We start from the raw sequence: 23,453 nt of genomic DNA, 5'->3' as shown, positions 1-23,453 counted from the left end.
TTTGGGTTTTTTGCACAGATTAAAGCTTCAAGATATAATGTGTTATTTTTATTACAGGTATAAAACCAAACTGAGCAGACCCCTGGTCAACATTGACCAAATTTACTACAAATCCTGTCTAATCAATACAATGTTATGACACACTTTTAAACTAGCTTCATTATTGTTTATTAATTATGATCAATAATTGAAGATTGATTATTCAAAACTTCAAAGTAATGCAATTATTGTAAGATGATTCATTTTTGGGGATATTAAAACACCACCAAGCCAGAAAGAAAGACATACTGATAATAAAACTATGGAAATTTAAACTGTTCTGTGTGACTTTGGTTGCACAGACCCAAAATGTCTTAATGTTGACACCATGATGCTTTGTCTGACTTTCTCTTTCTCCTGACCTCAACAGTTCACACTGGTACACTTCTCAGCCATTAGAGGGCGCCACCCTACAGAGCATGCTCACTCGCATTTTGGCCGTCAGGGAGGTGAACCAGGCGCAGGGAGCAGCCCAGCATCAGTCCTCCGCCACCACTGATGACAGCAGCTTACAGTGAGATTAAACCAGTCTGAGTCCACATGAGCCCCGCCCATCAGTCCCTTCAGACTGTGAAATGGTGGTGTTCATGAACGGAACCCCACCACCAGGCTTAGAAAGACCGAACAAACAGAGATATGATTAAAAAAAGACTCTTTCATAAAGAGACATTTTAAGAACTGGGATAATTGTATTGAGTAGCCTCAGTGACAATCTCCTCCTCATATAAATACATGAGTTTACACACTGATATCTTCACTGATAATGTTGAACATGGAAAATGGAAATTTTTGGAGTTAATTGTTGTTGCAGCATTCATCACATGTGGTGGGAATTGATCTGCTACCTGTAATGGTGGAGGCCAAACCTGTCAGATGTACCATTTATCACAAGATCAGACCAGTGAAACCAGTCAGAGCTGCTGGGAACAATGAGAGGGCTCTTTTATTGTCCTCATTGTCCCTCTGTATTTGTTCAAGTTTTTAAGGCTGGTATTAGTCTTTTGAGATGAGTCAAAACCTGAAAGAAAGACATTTTGAGCAGGTTGTATTTTTCAGTCGTATGTAGCTACACAAAACTTCACGTCACTGGTTTAGGTCAAGCCCCTCCGACAGAGATCCATTGGAGTTTTAACAAGTTAAAGATTTAAAATTTAATTAAATCTGCATCAAATTCATCTCATTAGAGGTGGAAGACATCTGGCATTTGAATATAAGCCAATATATAATATGTTGGTAAATCAATATATATATATATACCAGTGTAACTCTTTTTATAATGAAACTCACAGTGCCTCTCATTTTTTGTTCCTTCATTTTTAACAATGTATCATTTATTTTTTTGTTCCTCTTTTATATTCTTCATCCTTTGTGGCCTTATTTCTCTTCTTCTGTCTTTCACTTTCAATCTTGACATGAGTTTGTTTACCCAAATGCCTGAGGTTTCCCATAATATAACATGGTCTATATGATTGATGGTGTAGTACGGTTCTCATTGGCTATTGATTTGTTGTATATATTGGATTAAAAATCATAAAATCTCCCAAGAAATGTCTCGTCAGAATTCTGCATCTTTACCAGAACATCCATGATCTAAAACATATATTATTATGTTGAGATTTCCCCAAATAAATAACCATTTGTTCTTTTTCTGGTGATGACAAATACTCCTTTATTGTTTTTGTATGTTTTGTCACGGAGGCCAATGTGCCTTTACTTTTGCCTCATGCTCAAATTTTATATGAAATCCATGTTACAGTCTAGAGGAGATAAGAGCACTACACCTCACTCCAGTGCTCCATGCTAACAGTTCAGCATTCAGAGTCTTCACTGATGTCGAGCCATCAGCCGGATTCAGACACAACATACTGGACACCCTGTCGCTGCTGCTCTCTGAACCGCTCTCAGCAGATTGTTCAGTAGGACAAAGACAGTGGGATGCTTTACTGTCCTGCACAAAATGCTGAGTCTACATCAAGTATTACATTTCATCTTATTCCTTCTTTAACTTGGTTGCAAGGTTGAGGATTACTATTCAAAGCATGATGGAAATGAAAGTGGATATTGAAAGCGTCATTGAACTTTGTGCATTTTTGAAACATTGATGAAAGTGGATATTGAAAGCGTCATTGAACTTTGTGCATTTTTGAAACATTGATTTATAAAATGTGTAAAGTTTGAATTTGTGTGTGTGCGTTTGTTTTAGATCAGTTTAAGTGTGAAAAAGTGAACATGGCTCATTTTCACTTCTCTTTTTCTCCTTGTCTTTTCTGACTGATTGTGGAACTAATATAACGTCAATGGCTTCAAGTGGTTGCAGAGGATCATACTCGTAGATAGAGTCCATAAATAACTACCTGCTAATTCCACAAACATCTGTCTGTTGGTCTGTCTGTGGGATGTATGTCTCGTGAACCGTTCAACCTATCAGCTTCAAACATTCACTGTAAAACTAAAACACATCTAGAACAACACTTTTTTAACACTGTCATGTTCTTTATTAACAGTTTTTTGTGATATTGAGTGTTGATTTAACTTTTTACAATAGTGAACTTTCTAAAATAAACTAAATTGGAACACTTTAATGGCTTCCATAAAGTGTAGCTTCCATAAAGTGAAGAATTGATTTTAAGATTTCTTTGCTGACTTTTAAGGCCCTTTTCTGGACTTGCACCTCAGAACATGTTGGATCTTTTGGCACAACGAATCAAATTGAATAGATGAAGTGAAAGGACGAGGATCAGGATGTGGGACGTTATCAGATTTGCTGCCTGTCAGATACCTCTCATGTGAGGGAGGAAAACTTCACATAACAGGCCTCCCTCCCTGATTTGAATAAAAAGATATGACATGGATATTATCATCATATGCATATTTATACACAGTTTTGATGAGAATAGAGACCACACCTGGTCTGGGGTCAGATCATGTTATTGTTCTGGTGGGCAGATAGAAACAGCCTGATTCAGACATTTAGTTTTGTCATAGGAGGAAAATCTCAGGTGTTACTACTAACTTGTGACATTGAGCCAGCACATATCTGTCAATTTTCTCTATTATGTATTTTAAAGTCCCTGCCCATCCACAGAGGTCTCTTTACTCCAGTAAACTGCTGCACATTAACACCCAGACACACACAACTAAGCAGGTATAGTTTATTGCATAAACACTTTCTGAAATACTGTTTAAAGAAATTCTTGAGAGGCAGACTTTACATACCATGTTCAAGAAGCCAATAACATTTGAGGTCACCATGACCTTTGACCACCTAAATCTAATAAATTAATCCTTAAGTCGAGGTTATCATTGAATGATTGTGGGATAAATAAATACCTCGCCTGTAATTTGAAAGCTAAAGTAAGTCGTCTTAACAAAATGGATAAAAAGTAGACAAAATTTGCAGTTAGTCACAAACTCATAAAGCAGTTTTTTCTTTACAGTTTTTCTCAGTTGTTAACACACAAAAAGCGAAAATTCGGCACAATTTGCACAACATTCACTTCATGTACCAATCGCTTGACCCAATTTGGCACTACTTCACACTCCCTTATCTCATTAGACTCTGACTTTCCTTCTTTATACTCTGATGTAAATTACACATCACCTTGTTGTCAAAACACTACACACAATGTTCAGTTGTTGCACACACTTCTCAAGTAAAATCTCAAAGCATCAACCTACAACACACAAATACTCAAATCTCTAAACCTTCAGGTCTGTTGAGCAATTTGCAATCAGGACTGCGGCATAAAAGTGCCTTCAGCCTCTGTTTTGTTTGAAGAACAATGGAATAGAATAGAATACAGTGTGCTCACAGTATTTATATTTTGCAGGACTGAAAGAGAACCACACCGTAAAGGAAGAACACGCATTTTCACAGCCGAACAGGAGACTGAAATTGTAGATATGGTTTGTGAGAACAACGCTATTACACTCAGACAAATAAAAACAAGGATCCTGGCTGACCATGTCAGCCTCTCTCCATTGGACCGTATTCTTCATAGGAATGCCATGCGGAGGAAACAAGTGAACAGGGTCCCATTCAAACGGAACACAGACGCATCAAGGAGTTACGGCGAGACTTTGTGCTTGTTAGTACCAAACATTCAGCACTGACACATGCATGTATTGTACCTGTAATCCAATATTGTTCCTTTTCTACAGTCTCACTGTAGCCCACTGTGTTGAACTTGCATTATCATGCTGTCTGTGTCAGTACTGTACTGTTCTCTGTGTGTACCAAAATAAACCTTTTTTTGCTGCACATTTGTGTGCTGTTTTATGTTTGACTAACTGAAAAAAGTAGGCCTACACAGAGATTTGATGGCAAAGAGTCATCTTGCAAAGGGAGTGTCAGGTTTAGCATTTTGTGTGTGAGGTTTTCAGTTGTCTGTGTGCATTTTTGAGAAAGCCGTTATTGTTTTGAAAAACGTGTGTTAACAATTGTGAAAAACTGTAAAAAAAAGAATTTATTTAATTCTGCTTTCAAGTATTACATGATCAGTGTTACATTCTCTTTCATCAAACATATTTTAAACCTGGAAGTTGAGAAAGCCAAAGAAGAAACAGAGGGTGATCATTCACACTAATGCACAGCACCACCACCGAATGGACAGAGCAGTCAGCAGGTGTCTGCAATGAATGGACTGAGCTGTTATAAATCGACTCAAACCGATACAGGACATGGTGAACAGGTAAGAGACGTGTGTATAGCAGAGAGGTAACGTTAACCATTTTAATTTCAACAATATGTCCAAAGTTTTGTTTTTTCCACGTAAATGATTGCTCACTCATGCCAGATCTGTTTGATAGTTTCCATTGCCACTTGGGGGGTGTGACTGATACATTTAGATGAAACAAAAGTTGAAAACATCCATATTCAAAACAGGAAGGAAGAAACACAAGACATGAAGGAAACGGCAAAAGAGTTGGAAATTTAAAAAACAACAACATTTTTAAACCAATTTCTTTGCACTCCCATTAAGGCTGAACAATATTTGAATGTTATTGTTTGACAACTTTCAATGCAGATGTTGTTTCATTTTGAGGTTATTGTTTTATTATTGTCAGCACTTAACTCTTGCATAGTAAGAAACAGGTCATTGCTGTTGTTTAGGCCAATTCCTCTTCGCCTTCCTCCTCAAACTCGCCCTCTTCCTCAGCAGTGGCGTCCTGGTACTGCTGGTACTCGGACACCAGGTCGTTCATGTTGCTCTCAGCCTCTGTGAACTCCATCTCGTCCATGCCTTCGCCCGTGTACCTGAAACAATGGACGTAAAGTTAATACTTACTGATGGGCATTAAGTCGGTTTATGAATTCTGGGTAAGAACAGGCGAGCACAAGAACATAAACTTCTCCCCACTGTCGGGACATCAGTCTTATTTCTCTCACCAGTGGAGGAAGGCCTTGCGGCGGAACATGGCAGTGAACTGCTCTGAGATGCGTTTGAACAGCTCCTGAATGGCTGTGCTGTTGCCGATGAAGGTGGAGGCCATCTTGAGGCCGCGGGGAGGGATGTCGCAGACGGCCGTCTTGACGTTGTTGGGGATCCACTCCACAAAGTAGCTGCTGTTCTTGTTTTGCACGTTCAACATCTGCTCGTCCACCTCCTTCATGGACATGCGGCCCCGGAAGATGGCGGCGACAGTAAGGTAGCGCCCGTGGCGTGGGTCACAAGCAGCCATCATGTTTTTGGCATCAAACATCTGCTGGGTGAGTTCAGGGACTGTCAGTGCCCTAGAAAAAGACAAACAATTCAAGTAAGATTCAAAATACATTAAAATACAACTTGCTGGTCTGATGCGGACTCCTGCCTCTCTACCTGTACTGCTGGCTGCCCCGACTGGTCAGGGGGGCAAAGCCTGGCATGAAGAAGTGCAGCCTGGGGAAGGGCACCATGTTGACCGCCAGTTTCCTCAGATCAGCATTGAGCTGTCCGGGAAAGCGCAGGCAGGTGGTCACCCCGCTCATGGTGGCCGAGACAAGGTGGTTGAGGTCACCATAGGTGGGTGTAGTGAGTTTCAGTGTACGGAAGCAGATGTCATACAGGGCCTCATTATCAATGCAGTAGGTCTCATCTGTGTTCTCCACCAGCTGGTGGACAGACAGGGTGGCATTGTACGGCTCCACCACCGTGTCTGACACCTGCAGAGAGAGGGTGAAGGGGAAGAGGACACAAAGGGGGGGGGGGGACAAACACTATTAGAGCACAGAGGAAATAGGTAGAGCAACATTTGAATGAGTGACGTGTACCTTAGGGGAGGGCACTACACTGAAAGTGTTCATGATGCGATCAGGATACTCCTCTCGAATTTTGCTGATAAGCAGCGTGCCCATGCCAGAACCGGTTCCTCCACCCAGGGAGTGTGTGAGCTGGAAGCCCTGGAGGCAGTCGCATCCCTCGGCCTCCTTCCTCACCACATCCAGGACAGAGTCTACCAGCTCGGCTCCCTCGGTGTAGTGGCCTTTGGCCCAGTTATTACCTGCTCCGCTCTGGCCTGTGGTACATGCAAATACATGCCTGTCTCACAGCTGTGTAGTCAAAACCTTCCGCATCTATTTGCATTATTACTTCATAGTATTTGCGAACGCCTTCGACTTGCAATGAGCAATGCAGATATGGAATGTGATTGGCTTCTTTACTCTTGCAGAATTGTGGAAAGCGCACTTATTTTCAGTATTAAAGATCAATTCCAGGACATGTTTAAATACAAATCAATTTATAAATTTCAATTCTCACCAAACACAAAGTTGTCTGGTCTAAAGATCTGGCCAAAGGGACCCGACCTCACAGAGTCCATTGTTCCTGGCTCCAGGTCCACCAGCACAGCACGGGGGACATACTTCCCACCTGGAGATAACAGGTACAAGAAGAGGAAGAGGAAGACGAAAATACACAGGTAAACATCACTCCCTTTTTTCCATCACTACTATTGTATTCATTAAATACTTTAATCTATAGGTTGTTTTCAATTCTGTCCATTTCTAGTGATTCAAAGTCATTATCCCACCCAAGTGAAATGATAACTTCAAGTTTTTGGGGGTTACGGCGTTTTACAAGTTTAATTCCCTGTTTTAAACTGTTGCCAGCAAAGCACAGAGTGACAATCTCAAAATGTTTGCAGCCGTGGTTTGTGAGTAAACTTGAATCCCTCATGTTTCGCAGCCTCTATAGCACAACACGCCTTGATTTTGAACACTCCCTTTTGTGCAGTATAATACATGTTATATAAAGGTAGAGTTAAAATCGTTAGCTGGGGGGGGGGGGGGGGGGGTTTGTTGATTTGTTGTGTCGTAGAAACAGTAACAGTAACTATGGGGGGCAAGTCAGGACGTGCCCGTGGGATTAGGACCCCCCTGCTGGACGGTCTCGGTACTGTATTACACGGGCTCTGGAGGAAAGGAGATGACCGAGATGTGGCTGGAGAAGCGAAGTGTCACCGACCTGTCGCCTCGTTGTAGTACACGTTGATCCGCTCCAGCTGCAGGTCGCTGTCCCCGTGGTACGTCCCGGACGGGTCGATGCCGTGCTCGTCGCTGATCACCTCCCAGAACTACAGGAGAACGGACGTCAGGGGTTAAAGTAGCACGACCTGTCCCTGCGAGTCAAACTTAACGCGGGCTAACATTAGTTTATTGGTTTAAACCGGGTTTCCAAACCTTGGCTCCGATCTGGTTGCCGCACTGGCCGGCCTGCAGGTGCACGATCTCCCTCATGGTGGTCGGATGGAAACAAGTTGCGGACTGACGGTCAGTTGGTTCAAAGCTGAAACAACTCCAGCAACAGACTGACCGCGGCGGGCAGGAGCGAGGACAACTGACAGCGGCCGAGCAACGCGATTGGAGCAAACTACCGGCAAGCAAAACGAACCGGGAATGTGATTGGACAATGGAATTTAGTGTGGAGCTCTGATTGGATGGCGCGCCGGGGGGGCTCCGTTGTCCTGGTAACATAAAGTGGATTATAAACACAACGCTCTCGCGGCAGAGACCCTGCCAACGGTCCGCGTTCTCTCTCTCTCTCAGTTTAAGTTATAATTGAAAGCCTGCAACTTGAAAAATCTAACTTATCTTCATAAATCATAGAGGACATAAGTCATGGCAAAAGAGAAAGATGGGACTGAGATTTCACAAAAATGAGAACAACTCTTTCACTGGGGCAGTTTTCTTAGACAGGGACCTATTTTATCAACGATACATCGGTCCTTTAAATAGGTTTTCAAACAGCTACACATTCTTTTTTTCCTCCTGTGCACTGAGTATCAGCAGTTCGATCCCAGTTGTCTCTTACAATTATTATTTTGCCTCAATCTGTAATATATGAACCTCTCTAAACATGGCAACAGCAATATCACCAGATATACTTTGTCATATTAAACATAAATTAATATATGTTATAAGGGCAGCTCAGTTGGAATCAACGACTATTCAATGATAGGGAGGCTATCCAACTAATCATACACTGCAGATTTTGGTTACCAAATACAGTCAAATTATTCCCGCGTCTTTCTCCAGCTTCACCTGCCACTCCCTGGGTGCATTGTACACCTTTGGATTGAGGCCAATAATGAAAACTTGAATACAGATCCATTCATACTGGAAGGAATGTTGTTCTAAAGTTTTACACAAAACACGCACACATATAATTACAACTGAACTCTGTTATGCAACGTTTCATTACATGGACAAACGTCATGCAGGATTTTGAATGGTCTGGATAAAACAATTTCTTACTGTCCTAAATATTATTATTATTCTGGTAAAAACATATTTACTCATTAGCGGATTAAGATTACAGTCATGTTACTTTTATTAATCTATGAGGCAAGCTCTCAGTACTTAACATTTCAAATTCTGCCATTATAATAAGTGTCTGAAGCCACCCATCGAATTATTCATTCTATTCAGGCCCCCATAACTAGTTTTGGTAAATGAGTCTGTACCAACCAGATATGAACAAAAAATAAATAAATAAAATAAAAGAACATATCTTTCACAATGTTATCTTTCAGGATTATATTAAACATGGATATCAAAGTCAAAGTAAATTTCATTAAAAAAAGTTAAATAAATAATTAAAACATTGGCAAGCATTATCAAATTATTGTTATACTGTTATTTATTGTCAAAATTTTAAATGTACAAACAGTTCTGACAAGTGCTCAATGTAACGGTGTACAAAAATAAAGCACATGTTTACATAAATAAATAAAATAATAATAAAAGAAAAATAATTTAAAAAATGCATTGATAGATTCCCTTCAAAAGGGATTTTGAAAATTAAATAAATCTTTCCATTTATTCCTCAGTAAAGAGATCCGAGTACACGTTGAGAGTTGTATAACTTTTTTGTGATATAAGTTTGAATATAGTCTTTAAATTAATTCCCATAGAAAACTTGTGAATTTGTGATAAAGATTGGTTACTCTGCATTTATGTTAAGTCAAATTTACCAAATATAAGTTGCAAGTTTACGCTGAATTCACTGTTATGCTTATCATATTCAAAATATGTAATGAAATCAATTTAACTGATTGTATAGAATAGCAAAATAGATGCGAAGGATTCTGGAGAATCATTGCAAGTTAAATATGTTTTCAATATCTAAACATTTGGGAAGATATAGATGTGTTGGCTATATATATTGTGCAAAAATGTTAATGTATATTTATTTAATCTAATTGCTGATACAGAATTTATATGATAATATTTGACACATTTTATTTTCAGTGAACCGGCGGCTGCCGAGTGACGTCATATCCCTGCGACTGTTTACGTTCCGCCATGGCTCTGTTTCCAGCGTTTGCAGAAACTACGAGTGATAAAGTTGAAGATTCGTCTAAAGGTGAACACACCGTCTTGTAGCCTGCGTTTTAATGACAGCTGCTTATCGCATTGATGCCTTGTTGTCAGTATACAGAGTGGATTAAACAGATAAGCCACAAGATAGCTTGTGTTAGCTTCGTGTGGATGGAGCTGAACGACAACTGATGAACTAACATTGGAAACCGACCCAGATGAAATAATCTCAGAGAGTTTACTCATCCTCGATAGAACACACACAGGTTCAGTTTGAAGTAGTGCACCGTCTCCACAGAAAGAAGGACGATCTAGGATGAAGCCAGACTTTGACTGGGCACCAGCAGGCTCCTGCACACTGCTACATGTGTTTTAATCATGTCCCAAGCTGCATCTATCTTTGAGACACTGCAAAATATGTGGAAGAACAGTCCCATCTCAATGCATTGCATTGTTTGGATGCTTGTTTTACTAGCTACAATTTGAATATAATGGTATTTTCCTCCCTGCTGTCCATAAGGCTTATTTTGTTTGAATGGAAGGATGCTCTCCCTCCAATATATGGTCACTGGATCAGAGAGCTGACTGAATCAAATTCCCCATAAGGGGGTCCACCAGCAAATTGGACGTCTCTCGCCGGTCATTTATTTCTTTGTAGAATGCAATAACCCACCCTTTTTTCTTCCTTTTAGCTATTTATTATTGTTGTTATTATTTATATCTGCTTTGTCACCTGTGTTTTCACTTCAGTGTATTTACAAATGTATTTATATAAGTTATTTTTCATGGATGTCTGGCTGTACAAATGTTGTATCATCGACCAGTATTTTGGAGATGGACTGTAACTTGACTGTCCTTTGTTCAAGTTGTATTTCTTTAGTTAAATATTGGAAAAAAAGAAGAAAAAAAACATCATCAAAAAAGGATTGTGGCGTTAATAATAACTATAACAATAACTTCACCTTCCTTATACATTGTGTCTTTGAAAAGCAACACCATCAGACTATTTATCGACCACATACAAAACGCTAGTGTCGCATTAGTCTGGGTTTAATTATGTTTCGGTCATGTCCTTTACACGCAACATTGAGAAGTCTTGCTTGTCTGCTCCAAGAAGACATGAAGGTGTATTTAGACTGCAGGTCAATTTAACTTCTCTCTGTTGTAAGATAATAGAAATGTATCCCACAGCAGTTTGTTTCCCACTCAATTTAAACAGCCTGTCGCAGCCAAGATACTGCACATAACATAAATCAGTGGTTGATAATCACCATCATCAACAGTCCTCCTGAATCTCTCTCTTCTTTGTCCCTCTCTCCCTTTAGAATTAGACTGGCTGAGCAATACAAGTTTTCCGACCAGAGATGCCCTCTCTCTTCACGGTCGTCTTTTAAAGAAGGAGACAAGGTAATAATAAAAAAGACTCACTGGAAATTATACTTTGTGTGGTTGAATACACGTTGTAGTTTGTTGCATCTTTCCACTTCAAATATCGTCACGCATATTTCTGTTTGCCTTTTCTTTATTTTGTGTACTTATTCCTCTTATTTTTCCCTCTTTTTTTCCCTCTGTACCATAAGAAACTTATAAGTTAATTTGTCTATAGTTTTTCTACTTACGAGTATTCAAGATACTATATTGGAAATGTGAAAATCTTGTCCTGTGTGAATGTGTTGTAACCTCGTGAATGAACCTTTCAGTCTAAGCAGAGAGCTGAGTTCTGCTGAGGAGCAGAAAGAAAAAGAAGATAATGTGTCATCCAAAAAGAAGAGGAAGAAGAGTGAAAAGAAGAAGAAAAAACACAAAAAACACAAAAAGAAGAGTGGGAGGTATTCCGACAGCAGTGGCTCAGACTCTGAAACCACCTACCCCAGTGATCTCAAAAGGGAGCAAGAGGCAGAAAGGTATAGACAAACACACACATTTACATTACACTCTTAATTTTATACACAATGGCACTGGCTGACCTTTATTTAGTCCTTTTTTTGATGGCTTGTGTGTGTATCCACTATAACAGATCCCAGGTTGCTGCAGTAGCAAATACCTTCTCCTGGTTAGATGACCTCCAGTCGCCCGCAGAGCAGCCGTTCTGTGTGGACCGCAAACCGGACCAAGCCAACTGGACGTACAAGTCCCTGTACAGAGGAGATGTAGCGAGGTAACATGCACACACAAACACACTTTGCACCCACTGCATAGTGTTGTCACATTCTCTCTCTTAGGCTACATCCATGCTACTACGTTTTCATTTTAAAACGGCCTTTTCAAACTAAAACATTCTCTGACCACACAGTTTTATCCCTGTCCATACAAACAGGCCTAAAAACAGTTCTCACATGACCTGCGTACACTGGGCATGCACATGTTGGTGTAAACAGTTAGGTGCATGTGCTGTAGTACAAAGATTGCTCAAATAATGGCTGGTCTCCTACACATGTAAGCAGTTGAATCATTGTAAAATTATTAATTTAACTTCACAAAGCTGTTAGCAAAGAGAACAGGTTCAGCAACTCTTGTAATTGATTATCCTTGTTGTGTTCTACGCTGGAAGCCAAGGCTAATACCCAAACTAAAACGAGGCCAGAAGCATTTCTAAACTTCTCCTTTTTTGCGTCTCTCAAGGCAGAGTTGATGCGTTTTCAAATGAAAGCATAGAAGTGTTTACGTAGCCTTAGTGACAATCCCTGCTCCTGCCAATAACAGTATTTGCCTATGCAGAGTATATTTAAAACCACTCACTCTTCAGGATGCAAAGGGCTCTCTTGATCTTCAGGTCATAGGAAGAGAATAAATGTACTCTATCATAAACTGGAATTGCAGTTTTGAAATTGTGTATGTTCCAGGTATAAGAGGAAAGGCAGCTCATCGTTGGGTCTGGACCTTCGCAGACAGGGAGTCAGCTGGGAGGAGGCGGAATCGAATAAGAAACAGAAAGGCAGGGACAAGAGGAAAGCAGCAGGTAGATACTTCTCTGCAGTCAGTCGCCAGCTGCTGAGGTCCCAATTGGCTCTTCCTACGTTACCAAAGAATCCCGATTGTCTTGATGTCATCAGTGCCATCACTTTCCTCCCTCTGGGGGATCAGGAAGGAGAGAACAATGGAGGACAGACAGGTACAAGATTTACTCACAACTGAGCTGACATTTTCTGTGTCAGACCTACTTTGCACATATCTTACAGTGACCATGTCATTTTAACCCATAATGTTTCAATGCAGTTGGCAGAGTGCCGACATCATCAGTTAATCCTCTGGGTGTGTACGACTCCTCCACGGCCCTCTGGCTGCAGGGGAAAGGACAGCCGGAGCAGACAGAGCAGGAGAAACAGGAAGTACACACAGGGGAGAGCTCAGTGTTAATGTCCAGGAGGACTGAGGAGTTCAACCGGAAGCTCAGAGAACAGCCGTCAGACACACAGCTATGGATCAAATTCATACATTACCAGGTATGACGGCTCTACTTTTCACCTGTATTTTAATCGGCTATTTACGGAGAGGATTCAAGATTCAAGACTTGATTGTCATTGTACAATATAGTATGTTTATTTTTTGTATGAATGTATATAATATCAATGCTTTTGGGTGGTTTCAACAATTGTCTATTGCATCATGTGTGTTATTTGATTTCCAGATGTAACAGTGGGGGGTATGAAAATGTATTTTTACTTAAAAGTACTGTTTACCTCAGTGTGTAGTTTGAGGTAGTGCAAGCTACCTCAGGGTTCAGAGTGTTCAGACTAATCGTTCAAGCTTTCAGAATTTGCCCATAACAATAATACAAAAATTGGGCTTGTTATAATATATTTTTCAAATTGTCAAAAACTCCCAGGTAAAGGCCAAAACTATGAATGTGTCAGTGCGTCTCTATCAGTGACATCGAATATGTGTGTAACAACTTTTATACACTTATAGTTTTCAGTCCCCTGAATATGATTTTGCACATCAAGGCCCTTGAGAAATCTGTGAAGATTTAAAAAAAAAAAACTGTCCTTAATCGCATTTAATAATGATAGTGATTTAAAAAGTATAGGTGGGAGTAAGCATTCAACAACACATTTATCTGTCTGATTATTCCTGTGCATCATCTCCTCTGATCTTCCTCATTTCCTGTCTGGCTCTTTAGGATGAGCTGAGCTCAGCAGAGTTTGGAGGTGAGGAGGAACCGCAGGGAAGCCATTCGACTGAGCACCGCAAGTCTTCGTACCGAGCAGTCCTGGACAAAAAGCTGTGCATCGCAGAGCGCGCTGTGGAAACCAACCCCACCTCCATAGCTCTGCAGCTGGAGAGGCTCCGGATCTGCCAGGAGCTCTGGGAGCCCTCGGTTCTGGCTAAAGAGTGGAAGAAACTGGTGAGTCTCAGGTTCCATCAAACTAGCTCAGTGCTGTTAAACTACATGCAATGCAGCACACTCTAGGTGTGGTTTGTTTACCTTGATCCAAACCATAGACTTTATATAAAGATAGGTGATGCGTCTCAACCTCCTCCTGTTCTACCAAATTGAAGCTAAACTATCCCGGATATGCGTGTTGCCATCTGGCTCGTTCAACGTAATTTGGAGCCAGAGTGTGCGCAGTAGTGGTCGTGCTGTGGAGCTGCGCCATCGAGGTCCTGCTGATACACACGCTTGATCAATCTTGAGTCAGTCTCAGCTTTTAATCATGATGCTTCACCCATTTTCAATGCATTAAAAACTAAATAAAACCAAACTTACTGAGAAAATTTAAACTTGAACAAACATCGGTGTGATAAGAATTACCTAAAACGACACAAACCATCTTTGAGAAATGTTTATTTATGTGTCACATCAACTAACATGGAGGAGGCAGGGTTTATGAATTATACTGCAGGCAGCCACCAGGGGGGCGATCAAGAGGATTAGGATTCACCTTTGGAATCTATCTTTATATACAGTCTATGTCCAAAGTAGAGCAGAAAGAATTGACCAGTGCTTAAATGTGTGACCAAATCTTTCCGTCATTCTAACAAAGTTAACTTGTGTTTTATCTGTTTCACACCAGGTGTTCCTCCATCCAAACAGTGCCCCCTTGTGGAGGGAGTATCTGCTCTTCACCCAGAGCTACTTTAGCAACTTCACTGTGCCAAAGGTCAACTCTGCCTACGGGAAGTGTCTGAGCACGCTCAGTGGTGTGCAGGATGGCAGCATGGTGTCTCACCCAGCCCTGCCAGGGATTGAGGAGGATATGTTGGGTACTAGAGATTTGTTTTTCTCTTTTTAGGTTTTCACACACAAGACTTAGTGCAAAACAGTTACATGAGTAGTTTTCAGTCAAGAACTCCACAGGTTGTCCGCACTACTGGGTACGGACTTTCCCTGGAGGTTATCTTTCACATATGTGTTTAGGTGAGGGTTGGCACAACAGGCAGAGGCAGAATGTAACATATTAATTCAGATAGATCACATGATTGTTTTCTCAGTAGACACTGGAGTCGACCCATGTCACCAAAAGCTCTCTTGACATCTTTGTCGGCATCCTATATGCGTATGGCACCACTTTTTCATTCTGAGATATTTGTATTCTCTGTGTTTGTTTTTTTTAAATTTTGCATCTGTCACTTGTTAGAAATGTTATTACTTGCTCATGGTGAATCCTGTGGAGGATTTCTGCTTTGTTCTCACATGAGCTCACTCAGACAGTCTCTGGAGTTTTTCCTCGGGGGCTGGCGGGAGAAACTCTGGAGAAAGTACAGAGCCTCTCACTCGGGACATTTGCATTCTCACATACAGCCCCTCTGAAAGATGTCTGGAGATTCAAGTGCATGTCTGAAAGCAGCTATTATAAGTCAGCCCAGTTGTATCCTCTGCTTCTGTCATAACAAGGAAACCCTCAACTCAAGCATAAATGTTTAACTCTACACACTTGACATCGGAACTTTTATTACATCCTACTCTCATTTGTTTTAGTAGATTCAAACATTTGTCTGAATGCTCAATGCTTTATACAATGCTTTTTTCATTTAGCCTATTTCTATCTTTCTGTCCAGATATCTTCACCCAGCAGTGTCATTTCCTGCGTCAGTCTGGTCAATCGGAAAAGGCCATTTCTCTGTTTCAGGCTATGATGGACTTTACTTTTTACAAACCTGACAGTGTAAGAAAACTGTCCACCAAACAGCAGGTTTGTTTGTTTGATTGTCTTCACTGAAGTTGAAACAGTCAAATATGAGTTATATACATAGACATACAAAGGGTAATATTCTCCAATAAGGAGGAAATGGGGTCTTGTAGTTTGATGTGTCTTTGTTTGTGTCTGCATGTGTAGGTGGATTTCTTCGAGCCGTTCTGGGACAGCGGGGAGGCAAGGGTTGGGGAATTGGGGGCCAGAGGTTGGAAAGCCTGGATGCTCCAACAAGAACGTGGGGGATGGCTACAGCCCAGTGCAGGTAAAACACACACACACACACACACACTTATACTGAGCCTTGAAGGTAATCCTGGAATAGATTTTTGTGCTAGAACTATGAAAACAACAACAACCTAAGCACCACATTTGTGTGTTAACAGATGAGGAAGAGGAGGAGGAGGAAGACGAGGAGGAGGTGAAGGATCGGAGCCAGCCCAGAGGGACCGTGTGGCTCGATGTGGAGTGTTCTCGTGAAGCAGCTCAGTGGTTGCCCTGGCGGCCGGACAAAGCCAAGGGCCAATCAGAAGAGGACTGTGAGGATCCTGATAGACAGGTACATACAGCTTGACACACAAACACAGAAAGATAGATGTAAATCCTTATAAGTCCATCTGTTTTAAAGTTACACTTACATGATATGTAATTTAAGTGCATCTAAAGTCTATCTCTTTCTGTTTCTCCAATTCTAGGTTTTATTTGATGACATTGGTCCATCCCTAATTTGTCTGTCGTCACCAGAGCTGCAGATACGTTTTCTTCTCCATTTCCTGTCATTCCTGGGGCTGCCTGTAGATTCTGTTCTCTCTCCTGCCCCCTGTCAGCCTGGTCTGCTGCTAGAGAACCTCTCTTTGCTTACTCAGGGTAAAATGACACAATCATTAACAAAAAAGTTAACTTTATTATTTTTTAAATATAACGATCGTTGTGAATCATAGTGAGATGAAGACAATGATAAATCTGGCTTCATGTTCCATCCTAGGTAATGAGCTCCAGCGTCCGATGACCTCCTACAACCTACCTGAACTCGGGGTTAACGCTGTAGGTCACATGACCACCCTTCAGGGAACCAGGAAATGGGTGGGGCTTGGAAAGCAGGGCGAGAGGTTTGTCACCAACGTGTTCAACATGGTCCAACCCGTCCTGCCTCTTCATCACCGAGCTGTTCTGTCACTCAGTTGGATGCAGTATGAGAAACTCAAGGTAAGAATTGGTTTATTTATAAAGCAAAAGAAAGAATTTCGGTCCACTCTTTTTCAGGTCAGAAATGTGCTGAGCCTTGGCACTAACATATTTGTATTTTTGAATGCATCAGGTCATGCGCTGCTTATGTAGTGGCAACAAAAAACGTCTCCGTCCTCAAGGCAAGAGCAGCAAGCGGGTTGCCAAGCGACTGCTTAAAGAACCCGACAACCGCTCCTCGTTGGTGCTTTGGCGGGAGTATGCTCACCTTGAATGGATGCTGGGAAACCTGGAAGAAGCTCGCAAGGTCTTCTCCATGGCCACAGAGATCGGGGGAGGCAAAGGGTTAAGTAGCCCCACCCTCTGTGAACTGTGTCTGCTGTGGTCCCAGCTGGAGGTGGAGGACCAGGCAGGGGGGCAAGGAGGGGGACAAACTGATGTAACTATGTCCCCAGCTGTGCTGGTCCTAACCAGGCTAGCAGAGGGAGCCTCCTCTTCCTCCTCTTCATCCTCCAACTCCCTCTCCCCAGTAGCTGTCCTGAAAGCCAGGAGGTCTTACGAGCAGGCTGTGACGGCCAGCTTGTCAGCACTGGACCAAGTTCACAACAACCCTCAGACCAACACAAAAGGTACATTTTCTTATTAATATCTGAGGCCCTGCACAGACCTGGTATCAACATCTGTCTTGAGAGAACCAGTCACAAGACGACAGCTCTCAGGACGTCACCTGGCATTACAATATGTCATGAATGTGTCTCCTGTGACCACTTGTAATCAGATCTCACTTTCCTGCTCTATATGCAAATACACATTTACATCACCTCTGTTCTCTGAGACCAGACAAGGTTGTTTTTAACCAGTCCGACTACAGATGTGTCCATTGTTTGTTCATTGTTTTGTGTGTATGTGAGCATGCATGTGTCCGTGCGTACGCGTGTCGAGGGGAGCGAGTGAGCAGAGCCAGCAGGTGCTTAGATAACCTCCACATTACTACAATTTGTTTGAAAACAACCAGCCTAAGCCTTGGCTACCAGTGTAGAACGCAACATGGATAATTCATTGCATGCATTGCTGACCCTGTTGTCTTTATTAACAGCTGCTCAGCAGTTCAATTCTGCATTTTTCAATAACACAACTACTAACATGTGTATGAGATGAGCTATTCCTGTTTATACCAGCACAGACATGCCCAGTGTATGTGAGAAGTCACAACATATGCATTTTCAGGTGTGTCAGTTCTGATGGGGATTAAAATTGACTGGACAGAGATGGTTTTAGTTTGAAAATGCCATAAAAACTAAAAAGTACTGGTATGTAGCCTGAGTGAATCAATGTGGCCCAGGACACATTTACGTTCACTCAGCTCAAAGAATGTGACCAAATGGATCCCAGACCAACTCCCAATATGCTCGGAATGATCAGATCTCCAATGCATCCTCAATGCATCTTGGATATGGTCACAGCTTTACTCACAGCTGTCCACTTGTGATTGGATCACTAAGGACGGAAGTTGACACCAAGTCTGAAGGTGGTCAGTTAGTTTTACAGGACAGTTTTCACATATTTTCACATATGTGTTCAACCCATCCTGTATGCTCAGTATTCAATATAGCACTGACCATAATCAAACATACCGTGCCATAGTATTGAATTCATATATTTAATTCCTCCCATGCAAGTAGTGTTTTATATTTTTTGCAGGCCATGAAAACCCGCTTGTAGATATTTAAAACCACATAAATTCAAATATAAATATGTTTAATATAAAGTACACTATTTAGTTATTGTCAATCACCCAAAAACTCTGGTAGGCTGTAATGTGGCATTGTAAGTGGTCTGAATCATGGAGAAAGTCTGGGATTGTGTCAACAATACATGGTCTACACACATTATAGATTAGTTGAATTATTTGGAAAAATATATATACTGACCAGTAGCAAATGGCTTCTGCATTGAATTTCATGTTGTGTACCACTAAATCTGATGGATTTCTGTACAGCTAACAATTGTTCTTCTAAACTGAGCTGAAGCTTTCAGTTTGCTGCAGGTCGTTGACAGGTGGAGGACAAATAGCAAATGGAAACATTTTCCTCAAACTAGTTTATTTTTATGATGCTTAATTAATTTGAAACAAATTAAAAAAGCAATTTCTTCTTTTCCTTTAAATACAGGACCCAGTTGAATCAGTTATTAATTTGATTCATTCCCTTATCACATTATTTCCACCACTAGGTGAAGAGGACCTGCTTGGAGAGAAGCTGAGGCTGAGTGGTCTGGTAGGCTGCTGCGCTCTGTTCCAGTACCTCACAGTGGGCATCCAAGCTGCTAACACTGTCTACAGCCAGGCCAGAGAAAAGATGGAGGCACTGCACCACACACTCAAAGAGCAATTAAAGAGTGATGATGAAACCTCCCCTGCAGCTGATTCCAGCCATGTTCGCAAGCTGGCTTCTGAGTGCCAGGTATTGGCCGTACAGCAGGCAGCCTTGCTCAGATACCACAACAGCACCAGCGTGTTTCCACTGGCAACACTGAGACAAATGCTGACCTCTGCCCTCTCAACCTGGCCTGGCTGCGCCCCTCTCTGGTGCATATATGCACAGGTAAGTTGTGGTCTGCTCATAAGATACCAAAGTAAATCAATTCATAAATCATCCATCCATGCAGGTGTTTGGCATGAGCTCCTTGTTTCTTCTCTGGCTCTTTCCACCTATTTTGCACAGAATCTTTAAATGTGTATCGCAGCATGATGACTCTCGGGCGATTTGTTTTCAGGTGGAGAACCGTTACCATAGCGCTGGCAGGGCACGCCGCTTTTTCCAATCTGTAATCAGGGAAAGCAGCAGTGTGGTTCCACGCCTCTTTGCCATTGTTACCGAACAACAGAGGAAGCAGCTGGTGGACGCTGCTCAGAGGTAACAGAATGCATGATGGGTAATTGTGGGGTTTTGTCTGGATGTTCTATTGGAATTAACAAAAAAATGCTGTCAAGTTGTTATGGTCATGGTTTGACCATAACAACCATCTTGTGTGATTAGCCAAGATGGTTTTCACAAACGTTCTTTCGGAATTCACACAACCTATTATTAATTAGAGAAAAATATATTATTGTCTCTATAGGTCCTGTTGCAATGACGCTACCGTACCTGCCTTCCTGCCAGAGAATGGCCTCAGCAACCGTATCCGTGGACTGTTTGAAAGCGCCATAGCAACAGAAATGGGTGCTCGCTGTCCTTTACTTTGGAGGATGTATATGTACTTCCTGGTGAGAGGGCAAACAACACACAGACACACACACACACACACACACACACACACACACACATGTGTACTGCTCTTGTGGGGATGCTCCACTGACTTGAACTCATTTCCTATTCTACACTAGGTATACAAGCACTTCCACAAGCCTGATCATCGCTGTTAATTATCTCAAATATATATTTTATATCTTGTATATATATATATATATATCATAACAAGAAATATTGTGTGCTCTTTCAAAAAACCTGCTGTTTGTTTAAGATCCCAAAGGCTCCCATGTCCTTCAACTTTTGTATCTCTGACCTTAGGGACCTATTTGTATTTCATAACTATAAGAACTAACAGACCAGCCTACACAGACTTACTTTGTCTAGTTTGAACGTTTCATTGCACAAATATTGAACGTCAGTAAAGTCCTGTCTTGGTTGTGTGTATGTAATGTGTTTGCATGTGTGTAATCTGTTTGCATGTGTGTGTGTATTTATAGGTGTCAGAAGGGAAGGTGGATAAAGCCACTGGGATCTTCTATAAAGCCTTACAGAATATTCCCTGGGCCAAGGTGAGACACAGACATTCGAGTGGTATTTCCTAACAGCAGCTGATCCCTGTCCACTTCTATTTTTATATTGTACATTCAAAAAATACATGTTATAACAACTGATTGTCTTTCTCTTTGTTTGTGTGGGTGTGTATGAATGTAAATTTGGATTTATGCAAATGTCTGTGTTTGTTTGTGTGTGTGTGATATCAGGGTTTGTACATGGATGCGGTACAGCTGTTCCCCAAGCAACTGCAGGAGTTTGTAGATCTGATGACAGAGAAAGAGCTTCGAGTCAGACTGCCTTTGGAAGAACTGGATATACTACTGGAAGACTAAACACACATACACACATACACGTACACACACATTGTCAATTACTCACTGAGTCTGCTTTTCTGGTATCAGGTCAACCAACATACGGGCACACTTGTTAACAATAGCAGACATACGCAAAGTCAGATGCTCACACACACACATACACACACACACACACAGACACACACACACAGTTGCTGTATTGAGCGCTGAAGTTTAAACAATTTTATCCAAAGATGGACAAAGAGCCATCCTGTGTACATAATATCTGAAGATGCTTTATTTTCACAGCAAATAAAACGTTGTCAAACAATGTCAATAAATATGATTCTTATCCATGCTGGGTATGATGTAGATCTGTTAATGTTTAAGTGCAGAATACACAAACAAACGTCTGCCTGCCTGTCTGTATGTGGAACGCATATCTTGCAAAACGTTCATCTCATCAGCTTCATACTCGCCCTGTGTATAGTTGATGGCCTGAGGAAGTGCAGTGTCCAATTTCATGCAATTTGGATGTTGAGCGAACAGGCGACCAGCGCTCTGTACCTGTCAGTGGGGGAGTTGGGTTTGCTGACATAGTTGAACGTGTCTTCCTCTACGTCCCCTGATAAACTACAGCAGTGGTCGGTCACTGGGGCAAGTAGCTAATAAAAATATGATAATTTAATAATTTTTATTTCACCATATCCGACTGACAGACATTCACAGGTCTTGTGGCGATGACCTCCATGATGGCAGCAACATTCATAGAATAAATTTCTGTCTGGCAATTTGTATTTAAAGTAAAAGCTAAAGTTTTTTTTCTTTGCTGAAATGCTGAATTACAGATCTTTTATTTTGAAAAGTTGTGAACTTGGCTCTGAAGACAACATGCAATTTATGACAAAATAACAGCAGTTCAGTTAATTTATTCAAACGTATCCATAAAGCACAGACATAAACAATAAAGTAAATTCTGGTTAATTTAATGAAAAACATTTACTTTAAAATCTTCACTGCATATGAACCAGGTAGGATAAGCACAAAATTGTCTTCACTCTGCACACAATGTTCAGCACACAAAAAGACAAACAATAATTCTGAAGTAGCTCGAAAGCAACAAAGGAAAAAGAATAAGAGAACATTACAAACAGACAGGTTTACAACGTGCATTTGTTTAAAGTTAGAGTTCTACTTTATGCCAGTGATAGCTTAACATTTTAATTTTAATTTCATAATGTAAAAGTGCCTTTGTAAAACATGTCAAAGTTTGAGTATTTTCAACTTACTTAAGTACTTTTTAAACTTTATTTGGCATGTGTGTGTCTTGATGTTTACTCAGAAACACTATTTGCAAACAGCTTAGAACAACCAGGAAGTTTTCCCCTGCCTCCTCTTCCTCGACCCTGTCTCCTCCTCCTCCTCCATCCTCTCTCGCCCTCCTCCATCATGTCTCCCCCTCCTCCATCATGTATCCTCCTCCTCCTCCATCATGTGTCCTCTTCCTCTCCACTCAGCGCGGAGACTCTCCCTCCTACTTCCTCTGCCGCGCCGTGGTTTGACGCATTGCAGATCCGCATTGGCCAATCAGCGGCGACTGTACAGCGTGTAGAATATTGCGGCTTCGCTCTGTCCAATCAGAGTCCGCCTCTCAAAAACTCCACCGCAACTTCCCCGGTGCCGCCTGACGAGACGTGTACAACGTATCCTTCCGCTTGGATAAAACTCATCATAAGGCAAAATAGTCCGCCAGTGTCCGTGTTACTGTGCGCGCTGATACGTGCGATTTGTCTGACGATCAGTGCCACTCTTTCTTTAGAGGTGAACAGTCACAACCCAATTATCTATTAAAACTTATGAATATGTTTTTCCATTGATAAAGGACCTATAATAAAATACTACATCTCACTGGGCTATATTTAGCTAGATAGATAGATAACTTCATTGACTCCCGAAGGGAAATTAACTTTACATACAGAGTATATAGCCTACAATGCTACATCTTATTTAAAAATATGTGTAATGATAAATAATGAAGTTGACTTAGTCTTTTCTGGAAATACAATGACTTAGTTATATGGTCGTAGCTGTCGTATAACTCTACTTTCTCATTGGAATTTAGGCCGACACAATGTCATGCATAGATTAGATCCCTATGGCAGTTAAACAGGTTCAGATTACACTGATAATGTCTGACTAT

General features: G+C 41.3%; 3 protein-coding genes across 10 annotated transcripts in view; 2 read left to right on the top strand and 1 right to left on the bottom strand.

The window, feature by feature from the left end:
* The window catches only part of LOC133016102 (zinc finger MYM-type protein 4-like), a 34,492-nt gene extending 32,305 nt beyond the window's left edge, over nucleotides 1-2,187 (top strand). The window contains exon 40 of the mRNA XM_061083420.1: nucleotides 410-2,187. Within this exon, the coding sequence (XP_060939403.1) occupies nucleotides 410-557 (148 nt within the window). The 3' untranslated portion in view covers nucleotides 558-2,187. The remainder of the gene's footprint in view (nucleotides 1-409) is intronic.
* Nucleotides 2,188-5,148: 2,961 nt separating this feature from the next.
* On the bottom strand, nucleotides 5,149-7,753 carry LOC133016103 (tubulin beta-4B chain). 8 transcript variants are annotated; one of them, XM_061083421.1, is made up of 7 exons: nucleotides 7,697-7,753; nucleotides 7,481-7,590; nucleotides 6,777-6,895; nucleotides 6,290-6,534; nucleotides 5,859-6,181; nucleotides 5,429-5,773; nucleotides 5,149-5,296 (listed from the first exon to the last, which is right to left on the bottom strand). In XM_061083421.1, exons 1-7 carry the CDS (start codon nucleotides 7,751-7,753, stop codon nucleotides 5,149-5,151), a joined length of 1,347 nt encoding a protein of 448 aa, XP_060939404.1. The 8 variants fall into 8 exon arrangements, with proteins under 8 accessions (XP_060939404.1, XP_060939405.1, XP_060939408.1 ...); XM_061083422.1 differs by having other exon boundaries at nucleotides 6,777-6,887; nucleotides 7,482-7,590; XM_061083425.1 differs by having other exon boundaries at nucleotides 5,429-5,518; nucleotides 6,078-6,181; nucleotides 6,777-6,887; nucleotides 7,482-7,590.
* Nucleotides 7,754-9,820: 2,067 nt separating this feature from the next.
* Nucleotides 9,821-21,609, top strand: nrde2 (NRDE-2, necessary for RNA interference, domain containing). The gene is made up of 19 exons (XM_061082736.1): nucleotides 9,821-9,881; nucleotides 11,161-11,242; nucleotides 11,536-11,739; nucleotides 11,853-11,993; nucleotides 12,679-12,947; nucleotides 13,052-13,278; nucleotides 13,956-14,180; nucleotides 14,851-15,040; nucleotides 15,836-15,969; nucleotides 16,114-16,234; nucleotides 16,356-16,528; nucleotides 16,665-16,836; nucleotides 16,955-17,175; nucleotides 17,288-17,783; nucleotides 19,387-19,757; nucleotides 19,930-20,069; nucleotides 20,275-20,419; nucleotides 20,903-20,974; nucleotides 21,167-21,609. Exons 1-19 carry the CDS (start codon nucleotides 9,821-9,823, stop codon nucleotides 21,290-21,292), a joined length of 3,570 nt encoding a protein of 1,189 aa, XP_060938719.1. The 3' UTR covers nucleotides 21,293-21,609.
* Nucleotides 21,610-23,453: the final 1,844 nt, after the last annotated feature.

Source organism: Limanda limanda, chromosome 12 (assembly GCF_963576545.1).
Source record: "Limanda limanda chromosome 12, fLimLim1.1, whole genome shotgun sequence".
Classification (NCBI taxonomy): Eukaryota; Metazoa; Chordata; class Actinopteri; order Pleuronectiformes; family Pleuronectidae; genus Limanda; species Limanda limanda.
The sequence above is the reverse complement of the archived record's forward strand: the minus strand, read 5'-3'. Positions and strand labels throughout refer to the sequence as shown.